This window comes from Dendrobium catenatum, unplaced genomic scaffold, assembly GCF_001605985.2.
Source record: "Dendrobium catenatum unplaced genomic scaffold, ASM160598v2 fragScaff_scaffold_1228, whole genome shotgun sequence".
Classification (NCBI taxonomy): Eukaryota; Viridiplantae; Streptophyta; class Magnoliopsida; order Asparagales; family Orchidaceae; genus Dendrobium; species Dendrobium catenatum.
In genome coordinates this window covers 418,131-434,891 of record NW_021319690.1, presented here as the reverse complement: position 1 = coordinate 434,891, position 16,761 = coordinate 418,131, and the positions used below count along the sequence as shown (strand labels likewise).

Sequence of the window (16,761 nt, the reverse complement as noted above, 5' to 3'; positions counted from 1 at the left end):
GGTCTCAACAAGTGCGGGCCAGGAGGTTATGTAGGAGTGGGTGCCTCTTCTAGGTCAGCAGAGGGATTAATTACTCCGTCAAGCACCTCCCAAGCTGAGGTGGTAGCGAGTAGATCCCCGTTACCAAAAAAGAAAGATTTTTTTTTTTGAGACAGCTAGAGCTTTTTATAGAATTTGTTGTAAAATTATAGTGGAGAAAGCAACCTAGCTATTCTGACTATAAAAAATTGTTTTCTACCTCATAAATTTTAAAAAAAATAAAGAGAAAATGTCAAAATAGAAGTAGACAAAGAAAATTATAGTTGACATCTCAAAACTTTATTATCCCAAATAGATCCTAAGTCTAGTTACAAATTGGCTATGGACAGCTAATTAATCTCGAACTCAGTCAACTCACTCATATTTCTTATAAAAAACTCACTCAAATAATTAAATTTGGAGCATAGCATAACCCTTCTTGGATTTAAAATAATGTCATACTTACAACTTCAAAAATATATTATTAACAAAAAACATACAAAAATTAGTTCAAGATTTGAGGCGCTTACTCCATTTCCTCAAAAGATTTTCGATATCCGCATCCATCCGAGTTCCTCGTCCTCCCCATACCAACATGTGAGCCAGGTCCACCATCGACGAACCATCCACTTCGTGCACCGCCCTGAAACCCATCCTTGTATAGAAACGTACCAGCTGAAAATATTTTCCAATTAGCACAGAAGGTGTTCGACGAAATTCCGACCTGAAAAAATTCCTATCACGTCTTACTCTAGAGTGGAACGCCGGAGTATCATTAATGGCAAGGAGCTCGGCCCGGCGGCAACCGCAGTCGAAGCCATGGCGAATGGCCACAGCGCCGACGAAGAGTCCGAGGCCAAAGATGGACCTTTTCATGGCGAGCGTCTCCCTCTTCATGCGTATGGAGTCGAGGTGGAGAACCTTTCCGCCAAACCATGGATGGATAAAGCCCTCAGCTTTACCGAGCTCTGTTCCGGTGAGTCCTTCGGCTGTTACGCGGAAGAATGGACCGAGGGTGTGGAGGCGGAGACAGAGGCCTTGGGACCGGGAGGAATCAATGATCTCCGGCATAGTCGGAAGAGGTAGGTTTGGTGGAGAGGAGGCGGGAGGGGAGGAGAGAGCCATGTGAAACTGCGGTGGGTACGCCATTATCAAGAGCTCCCGAACACTGATCTCTGTGAAGTTCCTAATATAACACGACCTGATTTTGGTATTTGATTTTTGGCGATTTACAAACATAACAAAAATTATTTTCTATTTACGTATTTAATAACAAAAATTTCCATATTTACATTCATTATATTCTAATATTTAAATTATATAAAAATTTATGATAATATTAACTTTTAAAAAATGAAATATAATATTTAATTTTGTTTAAATTCTGAATTCTTCTTACTTTTTTTCAAAATAGAGTTTAAATTACGTTTACTTTTAAAATTGAGAAAATTTAGGTTGGATTTTCTATAAAATTTTGGTAAGGTTGATTTAAAAATATTTGAATTTATTTTGTGATGTTTATTATATATAAATAATTAATCAAATTTTATTTTATCATCTCAAAATAATTTCAAATTTTCCAAAAATCCATTCTACTCATAATTTTGTGATAATATCTTCACCTAATTTTCTTTTCTTCATATTAAAACTTCTCCTTATCAAAAGATTCACCATATAAATCAAATCAAACATGATATGAATAAAAAAAAACTTTTAATTCTAATTCCATCCACACTAACATTCAAAATAGTGAAAATACTAAAGTAAATGATATAATAGACATTCAAATCTTAACTATTTATAAAACTAACCTCATTCTACCTCTAATTCATAAATTATCAATTAAATATTAAAATTCACAACAAAATTTAGCCTTTATTTTTCACTTTTATCAAATTTTAAACTATTTGATTATGACATGCACAAATACGCAAGTTTGATAGTTTAAAAGAATGACATGAATGTTAATATTGTCAAATGGATAAATTTGAAATATTATGCACACTCAAAATAATAAATATTGATCATCAAATAGAATACAAAGAAATATAGTGTATCCAACTCCAAAGATCTAATAGCTATATGGTACTTTGATTATAGCCCTACAAAGAAGGTTCAATGGGTTGAAAGTTTATGTTATGATAAACCCTTAAAACATATGAGATTCCTCAATCAAATTCATCCTAATTGTAGAAATTGTAGGCCATAGAGTTGATGAATATATGATTATGGTTGGACGCCTTTATAGAACCTTTTTTTGTTTATGAGATTTCACCCAAATTTTGAGATGATTAATATCTGATTTTGGTCTAAGTTGATTTACATTCATGGGAATGACAAAAAATTCAATATTTGAACAATATCTCATTTTTAGAACCAAAACCATGCCTATCTAAGGGGGAGAAGGGAGTTATAAAAAGAGAAATATCAATACACTAACTCTAGTTATTAATTCCATGACAATCATTGGAAGATCATTTTAATGAGTTTGAGTATTTCTCATAAAACTGAATAATATTGCCATTGCCCAATGTCTAATATTTCTAGTAAATCATTATCTGATACTTAAGAATGTTGGGTGTACATTGTCGCAAATGTCCAAAGTTCTCCTTTATAGTATTCGATCTCTCCTCTTATATGGACAACAGCTGAGTAGAATATCCATCATTAACTAATGTAAAATGTTCCCAGTCGAGTGTTTTTCAACACCTATTAGTGTCTGGCATTTAACAGCCAACAATGTCTTATAGATAACTTCTTAGTTGTTGATATCTCCTCTTACAAAATGAAAAACCTTATTGATTAGTAGTCGTTGCCTAGCATTTGCCAGTGACTGACACCTAGTGTTCAACAAATAAAGATATATGATGCTCATCTTCTTTGTCACCCAAACTCCTCATGCGTAAGTAGATTGACTAATATGACTACCTACCATCACCTAAAGACAACTTTGACATCTCAAAGCTCCTACTTTCACTACGCAAGTAACATTTCATAGCTCAAGTCTAGTATATTTTATTAATATATTCTCTAATTATGTGGAAGGACATCTTTATATAAAATCTAACTTATATTTATGAAATTATTTTAACATGACTAGAGCCCCCATATATCTTTTTTTTTTTTCTTATTAAAAGTATCACATAAAAAATATCATATCTAATATGAACTTCTTTTAACTTATCAATAGGTGTACATAATTTTCCATTCAAAGTAAACTCAATAAACTCTCTCTCTATTACCGCAAATACCTTAGCACGAAATGCAAATTTTGCATGCACGATAGAATTTTTATCTCCACTTATTAAAAACTTTGCAAAACAAATTTCACTTTTAAAAATATATGTAAAAATTAAATTATTATTATTATTAATGGATTCGTGAAGAGATTGTTGATTTTGTTTCTAAGTACAATTAATCAGATAAATAAATTTAGTTATTTAGTAAGTTTTCTTTTTATAAGCACTGAATGAATCCTAAATCAAGCACATCAGAATTTTAAATATGAAGCTTTCAAAAGTATTAGAATCAGCTTCAATAGCATCAAACCTGCATTGAAAATTAGCAAGCTCCTAGCGTTTGACAGTGATACCAAACAAGACTCCACAACTACTACAAGCCTTCAGTATTGGGACACTTTGAGTTGAGCAAAAACATCTCATGAATCAAGTATCTGATATATCTAAGACTTCGTTTGGGACGGTTTTTTTATTGCTTCTTAAAGCAGCTTCCTTGTACTAGAAAGCTGCTTTAAGAATCAATAAGAAAGCTGTCACAAACGAAGCCTAAGAGTCTACTTGAGATAGTTGTAGTTTTTATAAAGATGATTATACAACTGTTGTGGGAAAAGTAACTTTTTGAAAAGTTACTGTACAAAGTAGCTTCTTAGCACATGAAATATTTCTTGAAAGCAGTAAGAAAATAATAACAAACGGAAATTATGATTTTTCTGAAAGCAACATACATATAGTAAGAGAGTTTCCTCAGAAAAAGCCTAAGTTGAAATATGATAAATTTATTTCATAACACAACAGCTGAAATCACACTGATAGTATAGTTGATCTTCTTAGACTTGGTAAAGTAAATGATGAGAAAGCTGTACTCGAAAGCACCACTTCTCATTCAAGAACTTTTATTTTATCTAGTGAACGTACGCTCCTCTCGTTCGGTTTTAGATCAAAACAGTGCAATACCGAGTTTTTTTAAAAAACTCGGTACAACTCGGTACTCGATATTGCGTTGTTTTGACCTAAAACCGAACGTAGAGGAGCGTATGTTCACTGGATGTAATAAAAGTTCCTCATTCAAAGTCATACTAGCCAATGTAACCTTGGAAACAGATGAAATAAAGGCTTTGACAAATCCTTTGTTTCCGCTTGCTTTTGATTGAGACAGTTTTCATCATCTTCATTAAAACAGTGTCACTCTGAAATTGATTGATGGCACTGATTAAGGCTTCGTTTGAAAAAGCTTTCTTATTATTTTTTAAATCAGTTAAAATAATAATAAGAAATTCTTCTCAAATGAAGCATAAGTTTTGTCAAGATCAATACTAGTCGAATGAGTTTGAATTTTCTATCCATAATTCATCCATCGTTCCACTCCGCCTCTTTGTATGAAACTCAATGTAAATATCAGTATAGGCTTCATTTCAGACAATTTTCTTGCTATGTTTTAAAGCAACTTCATAAAAAAAAAAAACTTCTAATTCAAAACATCTTTGTACTAAAAATTTATTTTAGAAAGCATTTCCAAAAAAGAAAATTTAAGAGTAAGGCCGTTCCTTTCCTATAAATTCACATTTAATTTCTTGTGTCTATAATTGATGGGTTCAATTATAGTGAATGAGACATATATCAGCCTCATTATTATACCATAAAAAACCTATTTTAAAGTTGATTTATTTGTGGTTGAAAGTGAAACATTACTCATAAATCTTGTCAGATTTGATGTCAACATAAAATTTAAGCAAAATATCAATTTGCTAAAGTTACTATATGGAGAAATTACTCTGTGTGGAGATCAGATGCAGAACGTTATCACAAAACCAATCAGAATGTGCCATGTCAGTGACACTGAGCCGCGGTACCGAGCAATACCGAGCCGCGGTACCGAGCATAGGGATAACGCGGGGCATTCTGGTTGATCTCCGAACAGCATTCGGAGTCTGCACATAATAATTATTCTAATGTATGGGCTTGAGAAGAGACATCCATACATTACTCCTTGAGGGATGATTTATTGCTTAGGGGAAGGGTATACAGTACAATGAATAACCAACTCGCCTCTTGCTCAAGATATGTACGAGACCAAAATGCCTTCGAGTTGATGAACACATTGACGGAAGAATTAAGTAATAATAGAACCAAATGAGACCATTGATTCTATCTGACGGCTTGGAGACTATTGGATGGAAATATCTTCACATGTCTTGATGTGACAGGATGATCTAGGAGCTAGTTAATGGGGAACTAAATATGAACACATACAAGAATTAAAAAAATTGTTGTGAAAATAAATAACAACAGGATTTAATGTGGAAAAATTTGAAATTGAGAAAAAAAAAAACTATAGAGCCACTGAAGACCAAAAAATTAACTATGAAAATTTAGAAGAAATAATATAGATATCTCATATCTGCTCTCTCATGACCTCTTTTCACCCTTGCATCATTTTCATACAAACAAACAAAGAGAAACATACATAAACAAGTAAGGGATGCAACCCTCATGAAAAATGAAAAACAAAACTGTCTAGCCCGTCTCGCAGTGTCGCGGTGTCAAGTTTTGAGCGTCGCGACGCTCCACTTTTTGTCGCCAATATGACTGACAGTGCCACAAAGCTAGGATTTAAAGAGCCGCAACGCTCCATGGCAGCCCAAGGGTTTGGAGTGCTACAATGTGTTGTTCATTATCAGTCTCCAAGCAAATTATATCGCATAGCAGCGCTCCAATACACAGTGTTGCAGCATTGTACAACTATATGGAAAAAAATTCTAGAGCAAAGCACCCGAACCTAAGCTAGGGAAGGATTCCCAACAAGCTTGATTGTTGGAATTGAGGTCCAAGACAATAATACAACCTGATTGATTGATGCAATCAAATTACACACAAAACTAACAAGTAGGATCACCATCCTCTCTATTCTTGTTGAGGAGAATTATAAAAGCATGGATCTTGATCAAAATATCAAGATTAATCCGACCAAAACACATTTTAGGATGCATAGGACTAAAGTCCAAAAAAAAAATAGAAATCCATTTCACTGGAATTACTCCTTGCACGATGCTATGACATAAATATAAATCGAATATAAGTAAAGTACTCTCCTAAATCTATATAACTGCCATACTTCCAAGTAAATATCCATTTTAAGCAGAATATCAACAATAACATCAATAGTCTAACTTTAGAGACACTCTCCGAGGACTACAGCTCTCAGGTCTTAGCTATGCCCAATATGTACTTTTCCTAAATAAGACTAAATTATAAAAAAAAATCTAACCAAATCTACACGGAAGTATTCCATCCAATATAAGAATAATCAAAAGAGAAATTGAAAAGCAGATACAAGAAAAGAACTCTGAGCCTTGAATTTTACCAAAAAAAAGAGTTTTAGTTGAATGAAGATCAACAGCTGCATGATTATAGCAAGCAAAATATAAAGTCGAGAAGAATTTTACTGAAATTTAAAAAATAATAATAATGTTCTGCTGCAATTTACAAATCAGATATTTCAAAACAGTAAACAGATATTTTCATTGAAAGGCTTGGGCATCTCCAGCCGAACTCCAAACGACTGTAAGGCATAGCTGATTTGCTCCATTCCCACAGCAAAAAAAATCGTTAATCGGTGAGGGTGAACAGTGCAACGTCAATATTGTTATTGCACTGTTCACCTACGCGATTTTTTTGTCTCAATCGGATTTGTCGAAGAAATGCACAAAAGAAGAGAAAGACAGTTACCTTCACATAAGCGTGCAAAATAGAGTTTGAATGGAGATGAATCACGATATTTTTGAGTTTGGGATTTTAAGTTGAAGATGCAACTCAACAAGAAAGCAATTAAATGCCCTAAACTCATCACTGTGCAGCTGGAATCAGATGATATTTGTATGATTATGGTTAAATCAGACCTATCATTTATATCGTTGACTGACATATTGGGATTCCAATTAATGATTTTGTTGTCTAAAAGATGTTCAAATTTTAACCAAACTAGAAAAAAGCCATCTTGTCAGCTGAAAGAAATAAGAAATTATGGAACAGTGGGAAAACAAGTGTTCATTGATCGTCAAATATACTAATATTGTATCAACCAAAAAATATTTCTTAGATCGCTTTCGAAATTCTGATATACAGATAAGAATTCACTCTGAAAGTTATTAAGCTAAATCACTGCAGCAAGCGAAAAGATGAAAGACAGAGGCAAATCATCAACAAACACCTTTCAGGCACTAACCAAGAATCACATAGAAAAGTAAATTCTTCAAACCATAGCATAAAGATCTGGAGCAAATGAGAACCAGCGAAATCCACAGCTCCATTTCTCCTGAAGTAGCGGACACTTAGGGAGCCAATGCCAAGTTCCTCTACCCAAATTGTAGAACAAAACCTCCGGCCATGTCGTGCAGCAAACACATAAGATCCCATGGTTCCAAATACAGTATACATGCGAGTAATTATGATAGCACACAGACACAAATTTCCGGCACATCAACTCCGGCAACCTCCCAATCTCTTCCCACCGCCTCTGTTCACCCTCCACCATCTCCCACACCTTCAAACTTCTCGATATTCCATCCCTTCCCACGCCACCAACGAGAAACAGCCTCTTCCCTCCGTCGCTGCTCACCAGCCGGACGAACGCTAGTTCATGCGGCAACTCGGGAGTCACCTCCGTTTCCCACCTCCCTTCGTTTAGATTGAAACCGACGACGCGGAACGGCTCCGGGGTGATGAAATAGAGAAATTCCTTGAAAAGGACGGGATCTTGATGCGAATTGGTGAGGGCGAGCAGGGGTTCCAAAAGGGGAAAGCCTGTCCAAGAGCCAGAATCGGAGTCATATAGAAAGAAAGAGGCGGATGAGGACCTGGGGAGATAGATCTTGTAACCGTGAGGAGAAGGAGAAGGGTAGGAAATCAGGGACGCAGGACAGGACGACTGATTGGGACAGGCGATGATCTTTGAGGATAGAGTGAGGAGATTGTAGACAAGAAGAGAAGAGGAAGGTTGCGATATAGCGAAGCATAAGAGGCCGGAAGAAGATGAAAGAAGCTGGTAGGAGGAAGAAGAGGTGATGGTGATGGGAAGCTTGCGCCATGAATCGAAAGTAGAGTCGTAAAGTGGAAGAAAGCTGTGAGAAAATTGAGGGTGGGAGAGGAGGAAGTAAGCGGTCGTGCGCTGCCTACGCAAGTGGAGTTGAGAGAGGAAGGAGGGAGATAGGAGAAGGGAGTGGAAGCGCTTGCAGGTGGAGCGGAGTGAGAGAAGGGAATGGAGGGGGAGAAGGGCGAGGATGCGATCAAGGAGATGTTCTGGTAGCCGGCTCCAGATTGCCGGAGACATCTCCATGGCCGCCGTTGCTCTTGTTCTACCGGCCAACCCCATCTCGCTGAATCGTATGAGGCCGGCTCGTTCCCTATTATAAGGAGCCATGGATCAATCGTCAATGGCGGAAACAGGGGACACTGGATATTTAGCCTGGTCGACCAAGGAATGAGCAATAGAATAAGGACTCCTTTCATTATTAATAATAATTATAGTGTCAAGTTGCAATATTATTATTTAATTCATCATCTAATCCTATAAAACTCATTATTAAAAGAGAAAATATTGCAAGTAGTCGCGTACTGCTCAACCAAGCTAGAATGCCCAACTGATCAAATAATGTTTCAGCATCAACATCAACGATTCAACATTAGTAATTTTCTATTTTTTTAGGGATTTATATGCAAATCTCATTATTTATACTACTACAACAATAATAATATTAAGTATTTATCCTATTATGTGATCATTATGTTTTATTAAAAGTCAAATTCTCATTAAAATTTAATAAAAAAAATTATTTATAATACTTTCTAACAATGTCTTTTTAGGTCTAATTAATACTTTCTTAAAATAGGCTAGATCTAATATGTCGACTCTTTTAACAGGGTTATTAGAAGGCCAATGTTTTATGTGACCAAATCATTTAAGATGATTATCTCTAATCTTATCTATTACTGGAGCTACACCAACCCTTGCCCATCAGTACTTGTTTCACATTCTATCTAAAACACATTCATCCACCTAAGCATCCTCATTAATTATAAACATATTCAAATATCTAATACTTAATATTTAATATTTATTTATATAATATTTTAATATTCAATCATATCTAAAGCAAAACAGAAGAAAGAAGAAAGGAAAACAGGGAAAATGCTAGAGAAGCCTTTGTTCCTTCATTTTCAATATTCCGGCAATGCTACAGTCCAGAGTATAAAAAGAGAAGTTTGTTACAAAAGGAACGGTTGAGATTAATTGGCAGCAATCCCATGGCTAGAATTTAATCCAGTTCCTTTAATGATGTTTAGCGGACAGAGAAGTGGAGCTGTGCGCCGGCTTATCATTAGCAGTTATCTTATCATCCCCCCGCAAGCTAACGAGAGGTGGTTGAACAGTTAGCTTGGTGCGAAGATGGCTAAAACGAAGAGCAGAATGTGACTTAGTGAAAAGATCAGCTGGTTGGTCCTGAGAGGCAATATGATGAACGGTAATTTGTTGCCTTTTGATGCAGTCACGAATGAAATGACAGTCAATTTCGATATGCTTTGTACGAGCATGAAAAATAGGATTGACAGCTAGAGCAAGAGCTGACACATTGTCACAGAAGAGCTTTGTTGGAGAGGTATGAACACCAAATTCAGTGAGTAACCGTTGCAACCATATGATATCACAGGCGGCAGTAGCAATAGCCTGATATTCAGCTTCAGTCGAGGATCGAGCAACAACTGTTTGTTTCTTAACAATCCATGAAATCAAGGTTTCACCTAAGAATGCACAGTAGCTAGTAATTGATTTTCGATCAGTTGAATCGGATGCCCAATCGGAATCAGAAAAGGCAGTAAGATGCAAGGTAGACCGAAAAATGGGCAAACCATAATGTATGGTGCCTTTAATATATCTGAGAAGCCGTTTAAGTAGTTGAAAATGGAAAAGCTGAGGATGATGCATATGCTGACATAAAACATTAACAGCAAACATAATATCGGGGCGGCTTAACGTCAGATAGTGTAGAGAACCAACCAGAGTCCGGTATAGCTCCGGATGAGAGTAGGGAACCGAATTTTCAGGTGAAACCGAGAGTTTAAGGGGTAGAGGCGTGTTTACTGGTCGGGCTTCAGACATACCGGCTCTGTTGAGTAGATTTGCAGCATATTTGGACTGATTTAGATGAATACCATTTGGTTGTTGAGTGACCTGCAAGCCAAGGAAATAGGATACCGGACCGAGATTCTTCATATTAAATCTGTTATGCAGGTCAGCCAAAAGCTTTGCAATAGAAGAATGATTTGATCCCGTGAGTAAGATGTCATCAACATAGACGAGAATATACATATGAACATCAGCATGATGATAGACAAGAAGTGATGGATCAGCCGTGCTGTTCGAAAATCCAAATGTCAACAAAAATGATGAAAGAGTAGCAAACCACTGACGGGGAGCTTGCTTAAGTCCATACAAAGCTTTCTTGAGTAGACAGACATGATCTTTCTTCTCGGGATCTACAAATCCTTTTGGTTGTGACATATAAACAATTTCATCTAATTGTCCATGTAAAAAAGCATTGGAAATATCCAATTGTAAAACAGTCCAATTATAGGTAACTGCAAGTGTTAGAAGAACACGAATTGTTGGAAATTTGGCAACTGGACTAAAAGTATCATGAAAATCTAGACCATATATTCTTGTTTAAAACCTTGAGCTACCAAGCGAGCTTTATGACGAGCAATTGTCCCATCGGAATTTAATTTGGTCTTAAATATCCACTTACAACCCAAGACATTTTGCGTCGGAGAAGGAGGTACCAAAATCCAGGTACCTTGTTTTTGTAAAGCATCAAACTCTACACTCATAGCCTGACGCCAAATTGGAAATTGAGCAGCTTGAGTGTAATTAGTGGGAGTAGGTGGTGTAACAGAGTGTTGAAGATCTAGAATTTTGGTAGGTTTGAGATTGCCCGACTTGAATCGGGTAACCATAGGATGTTTAGAAGGTATAGGTGGCTGTGTCGATGGGAGAGCTGAAGGATCATTTGGCTGTGGAGGTTCAGCTGTGGGAATGGAAGAAGAGTTTGGAGATGGGGAGGCTAAATATTCTGGGATAGGAACCAGAACAGGTGGATAGGCTGTTTTAGTGGTTGGTGAGACATTTGAAACCGGAACAAGCAGAGAAGGAGGAACATTAATTGGAGAGACAGTGGTAGTAGGTTGTGAATTAATATTTTGGAAGGGAAATTCTGATTCATGAAATGTGACATGACGAGATAAATAGATACGACCCGTAGGTATATGAAGACATTTATAACCTTTAGAATGAGAGGCATATCCAAGAAACACACAAGAAATAGTGCGAGGAGCTAGTTTATGAGAGAAGACAATGGGTAATAAAGGGTAGCAAAGACAGCCAAAAGTGCGTAAATGTGTATAAGTTGGTGGTGTATTATATAGTAATTCATAAGGAGACTTATGTTGAAGCACTGGGGTGGGTAGACGATTTATAAGATAGGTTGCGGTTTCAAGAGCATCAAACCACCACTTTGTAGGGACATTGGCATGGAAGAGAAGAGCACGAACAGTTTCAAGTAAATGACGATGTTTGCGCTCAGAAACTCCATTTTGTTGAGGAGTATAAGGACATGTGGTTTGATGTATTATCCCACACTGATGCAATGTGGATTTGAAGATATTACTCATATATTCACCTCCTCGGTCTGATCGTAGAATTTTAATTGGTTTCTGAAATTGCCTCTCAACTAAAGATTTAAAATGCAAAAACTTGGAGAACGTATCAGATTTATTACACAGAGGATAAATCCAAGTATAACGAGTAAAGTCATCCACAAACACAACATAATATTTATATGATTGAGCTGACAAAATTGGGGATGGACCCCATACATCGGTGTGTATTAATTCTAAACATTGAGTAGTCCTAATAGAAGATAAAGGAAAAGGAAGACGAGTACATTTAGCACGAGAACAAGCTGAACAGTGAGAAGTACTAAGAGAAGGTTTTCTAATATCTATTTCTTTAGAAAGAAATAACTGAATGGCCTTCGACGGGTGTCCCAAACGTTGGTGCCAGAGGGAGGAAGATATGCAACTGGCCGTGAAAGCTGAAATGTGCGATCTGTCAGTTGAGCTAATAGGGTAGAGACCTTATTGACTGGGACCTCTGAGGAGAGTCCGGTTGGTCCGGGAATCCTTTATAACATAACCATTCGAATCAAAACATACAAAGCAAGAATTATCTTTGGTTAGTTTATGAATAGAAAGAAGATTATGAGAGAGATTTGGGACATGAAATATTTTAGATAAATAGAGCTCACGAGAGGGTGTGGGGAGAAGGCCTTGACCGGTATGGGAAATAGGTAAGAGCTGACGATTTCCAACTTGAACGTTAGAGCTACCAGAGTAATGTTGAGGTTGTTGTAGTTGCGAAACATCCGACGTGAGATGATTACTAGCTCCAGAATCAAGGAACCAATCTGCTGAAACTTGATTGTCCGTTGCCAGATAAGCTTGAGGTGAGGATTGATATGTAGTATCATGTCTGTACCAGCAATTCACAGCTGATGTCCAGGTTTTGCACAAATCTGGCATTCTACATAGGAGCAAGGTGGTCGGCCACCACGATTAGAGGTATTAGGAACTCGTCCAGAACTGGAATCAGTACGACCACGACCTCGTCCAGGTCCAGTAGAGCGACCACGATTTGAGGATTGATAGGATCCGCGACCACGAAACCGACCTCTAGTTGTGGCTAAGGAAAATGCCTGATCTGTGGATGATGATGTGTAAACCGTGGCCCTGGCTGTCTCAGCTGCGATGTTAAGCTCCTCACTGCATAGGAGTGAATAAAAATCATCTAGATTTATCGGTTGCAGCTGAGTACGAAGAGCAGTTTTAAAGCCTTGATAGGTCGGCGGTAAACCATTGAGCGTGTACAGTATTATATCTTCAGTGGGTACAGACGAACCGGCAGCGGTAATTGCATCGATTTTCTGTTTGATAACAGACAAGTATTGGACCATAGTTTGATCATTCATTTGAACATGATGCATTTCGTTTTTCAGCTGTAATAAACGAGATCTATTGGATGACTGAAGTCGACGCTCAATGGTAACCCAGATCTCATGGCAGCTATCTAGGTTAAGCACATACGGTAGAAGAGATGATCCGATTGTAGAGAAGATGGCAGCAGCAAGGTTTTGATCAATTAAAAACCAGGTATGAAAAAGAGGATTGGGAGATAAGCTACCATCCAGATTTTTTACTTGTTTGGACGGTTTTGAAGCTGCGCCAGTGAGAAAATCTTCAAAACCATTAGCCGAGAAAAGTTTGTAGACTTGGGCTTTCCAAACTGGGTAGTTTTCAGTGGATAGCTGAGTATTAACTAAGGTCTTGATGGTAGACATGAAGAACTTCAGCTTGGGCGGAATGGCAGGGTCACTGTCGACAGCAACAGTGTGAAGAGTTGCAGAAGACGATGATGAAGATGAGTCCGCCATTAGAGAAAGGAAGCTATTCCGAGTGGTCTGATACCATGTGAAAACTCCTACAAAACAAGGATCAAGCAAAACAGAAGAAAGAAGAAAGGAAAACAGGGAAAATGCTAGAGAAGCCTTTGTTCCTTCATTTTCAATATTCCGGCAATGCTACAGTCCAGAGTATAAAAAGAGAAGTTTGTTACAAAAGGAACGGTTGAGATTAATTGGCAGCAATCCCATGGCTAGAATTTAATCCGGTTCCTCTAATGATGTTTAGAGGTCAGATAAGTGGAGCTGTGCGCCGGCTTATCATTTGCAGTTATCTTATCAATATGCACAAAATTATGACATATTTTAGATTCATTTTAGTTATTTATAATATTAGTTTCAACTTTCAATATTAATTATATCTAATTATTTTAACCGTACAATTTTGAATTTTCACACCTAATTATGAATGAATAGTAAAATCAAATCAGATTAGGTAATTTGAAGAAATTTGATAAAATCAACGGTTTGGGATTAGTTCAACAAGACACCAAAACATGTGGCTCCACGCAATCAAAGTCCATAGTTACGTGAGCTTAAACTTGTAATTAGGTTCCCAACCATTTTGTTTCAAGAGATGTTACTCAATTATTTCTATTCTAAAATTGTTTCTTCTTTGCATTTATTTTAGTCTTACATGTGACAAGTTTATTTACTCGTACATATTTCATACATTGTTATTTGACTAAAATATTACAATATTTTAAAAATAAAATTTTCTTTATTTATTTATAATGAAAAATAAATTAAAAAGCTGCTTTAAAAGAACCGAGAGGATATCCTATCAAGGAAGGGCAAATTATTGTGTCCGGTGTCCGGATTCGTCCGAACACCAATAAAAACGCGCCACGTCACTCAAAAATATCGGGGCCCAGTGCATCCGGGTGAGATGGCGTGTCCGGATTGGATGTCCGCATGTCAGGTGACCGGACGCAATAATTTGCCCCAAGGAAGTAAGACCAAACACTTACAGATATTCAAAATCTCATTCTATTGGAAGGCCATATATGCCTAAATAATACAACATTCTCGAAAATATAAAAATTTGCTGGAAGATTCCTTTGCTACCAGGTCCATACATATGATCATAAATTATCCCAATCCAACAATTTATAGCCTTTATTACATTAAATTGTATCAAACTAATATGTACACCATTCACCATGCTACTTATAGGATTAGACATTTATGAACTTATCAAGGGACAACATCCTTCTTCTAACAACTTAAATCTATAATAGGATCCTCTGCGTTTCACTTAGCAAATATTATAGGAAAATTAGGGATTACCGGCGGCCTTTACCGACGGTCCTATTATAAATAGAAAATAAATTGTAAAAATTCATACTTATAACTTAAATTGTCAAGATGGGTAAACCTTCCAAGAGTAATGAACAAAGCACGTGTCAAATTTTGTAGAATAAACATAGGGTTGAAGATCAAACCATTTTAAATCTATTGCGCTCTATTCGTTTGTGTGCTTCTCTCTCTTTCTCTTTCTCTAACCTACCCTGTCGAGTATCTAAATCCTTTGATTTTTATCTCCACAATTAGGGTTGTCAATATTTGACACGACACGAAAATCCGACCCGAACTCGACCCGAAAAATTCGGGTTGGACCCGAACCGATTTCAAAATGGGTCGGGTTCGGGTTCGGGTTCGGGTTCGAGTTCCTGTATTTGACCCGTTTGAAAAAACGGGTCGAGTTTGGATTGACCCGGTGGGTTGCAGAATCAACCTGAAAACCCATTAATTTTTTTTAAAAAATTGGATTCCCGCCCCCTGCCTGTGCAAGCCCTCGCGTGTCGCGTCCACCACCTTTCTCGCCGTCAGCCCGCCGACTTTCCGACGTTTCGGCACCGGCAGAACCTAAAACTGGGTCGGGTCGGGTCATGTCAACCCGGCAACCCACCGGGTCGGGTCCGAGTTCGGATTTCTGACATGTTTGTCTACCCGAGTCGGGATAGGGTCGACACGTTTGAACCCGGATCAGTTCCGGGTTCGACCCGAAATTGACACCCCTATCCACAATCAAATAATTTCTAAGATTTAATGGTCCCAAATTTATTAAATTGAATTAAAAAATAATACTGAATCCTTTTTTACTAAAATCTTAGTTGATACCAAACATCTATTTTCTTTGAGAAACATTTCTTTCATTATTTGTTTGAGATAAATTTCTTATTATTTTCCTTTTCTATCATCACAGTTTCTATTTTGGCCCATATGTTTTGACGTTTTGTCACTTTCACGAAATTTCTGTGCTTGCAAGCTACTTTTTACAATATATTTCAGAAAAGCTATTTTTTCTATAACAATTTTACGATCATCTTTACAAAAGCTTGAAACCATTCCATACAAACCCTCAATCACAATATCAACCTATATTATTTTTGTTTTATTTCTAAATAAATTTAAAAAATAAAACCAAAATAAAAATTAATATCTCCATTCTATGATTACATAGCATTGCCTTCAATTGATTCGAGATCTATTCGGCTCCGCACCTAAAATTCTTCTTTATTTAAATATCGAAATAATAATAATAACAATAATAATAGTATTAATTAATTAATCCTTCACCTTTTTGTGAATGTCTCATTGGAGCAGCTCCACAACTCCCTATACCGTGCATGCAAGTCCAGTTTGAAGAGAGAGTTAGAAACTTCCAAATAACAATGAATTTGATCATTATAGATTTTTTTATACTTTTCAACAAAGGAGAGCTTTGAACGCAGTTCATCTTCATCTGTTGGTTGAAAAGTGATGCAGAGCGAATAGTATCTCTCTTCTTGTATCCATTTTCTAGAATGTTCTAGAAGTTTCTATGAACATGCTATATGCAGTAGTTGTAATGAAAAAAGAGACATGAATGAAATGTTACTTTTTGAATGATTATCTACATTAGGGGTGTCAATTTCGGGTCACGGGTCGGATTT

General features: G+C 36.7%; 3 protein-coding genes across 4 annotated transcripts in view; all 3 read right to left on the bottom strand.

Annotated features, from left to right (window-relative positions):
• LOC110096085 overlaps nucleotides 1–1,236 on the bottom strand; it is a 2,604-nt gene extending 1,368 nt beyond the window's left edge. For both annotated transcript variants that reach the window (XM_020821858.2, XM_028699287.1), the window contains exons 1-2: nucleotides 769–1,236; nucleotides 549–693 (exon numbers count right to left, since the gene is read on the bottom strand). In XM_020821858.2, the coding sequence (XP_020677517.1) occupies nucleotides 549–693; nucleotides 769–1,167 (544 nt within the window). In that variant the 5' untranslated portion in view covers nucleotides 1,168–1,236. The remainder of the gene's footprint in view (nucleotides 1–548; nucleotides 694–768) is intronic.
• Nucleotides 1,237–7,275: 6,039 nt separating this feature from the next.
• On the bottom strand, nucleotides 7,276–8,744 carry LOC110096076 (F-box/kelch-repeat protein At5g43190). Its single transcript, XM_020821848.2, has one exon. It carries the CDS (start codon nucleotides 8,671–8,673, stop codon nucleotides 7,507–7,509), a length of 1,167 nt encoding a protein of 388 aa, XP_020677507.1. The 5' UTR covers nucleotides 8,674–8,744; the 3' UTR covers nucleotides 7,276–7,506.
• A 4,106-nt stretch (nucleotides 8,745–12,850) lies between these two features.
• On the bottom strand, nucleotides 12,851–15,716 carry LOC110096231. The gene is made up of 2 exons (XM_020822079.1): nucleotides 15,609–15,716; nucleotides 12,851–13,942 (listed from the first exon to the last, which is right to left on the bottom strand). Exons 1-2 carry the CDS (start codon nucleotides 15,714–15,716, stop codon nucleotides 12,851–12,853), a joined length of 1,200 nt encoding a protein of 399 aa, XP_020677738.1.
• Between the last annotated feature and the right edge of the window lie 1,045 nt (nucleotides 15,717–16,761).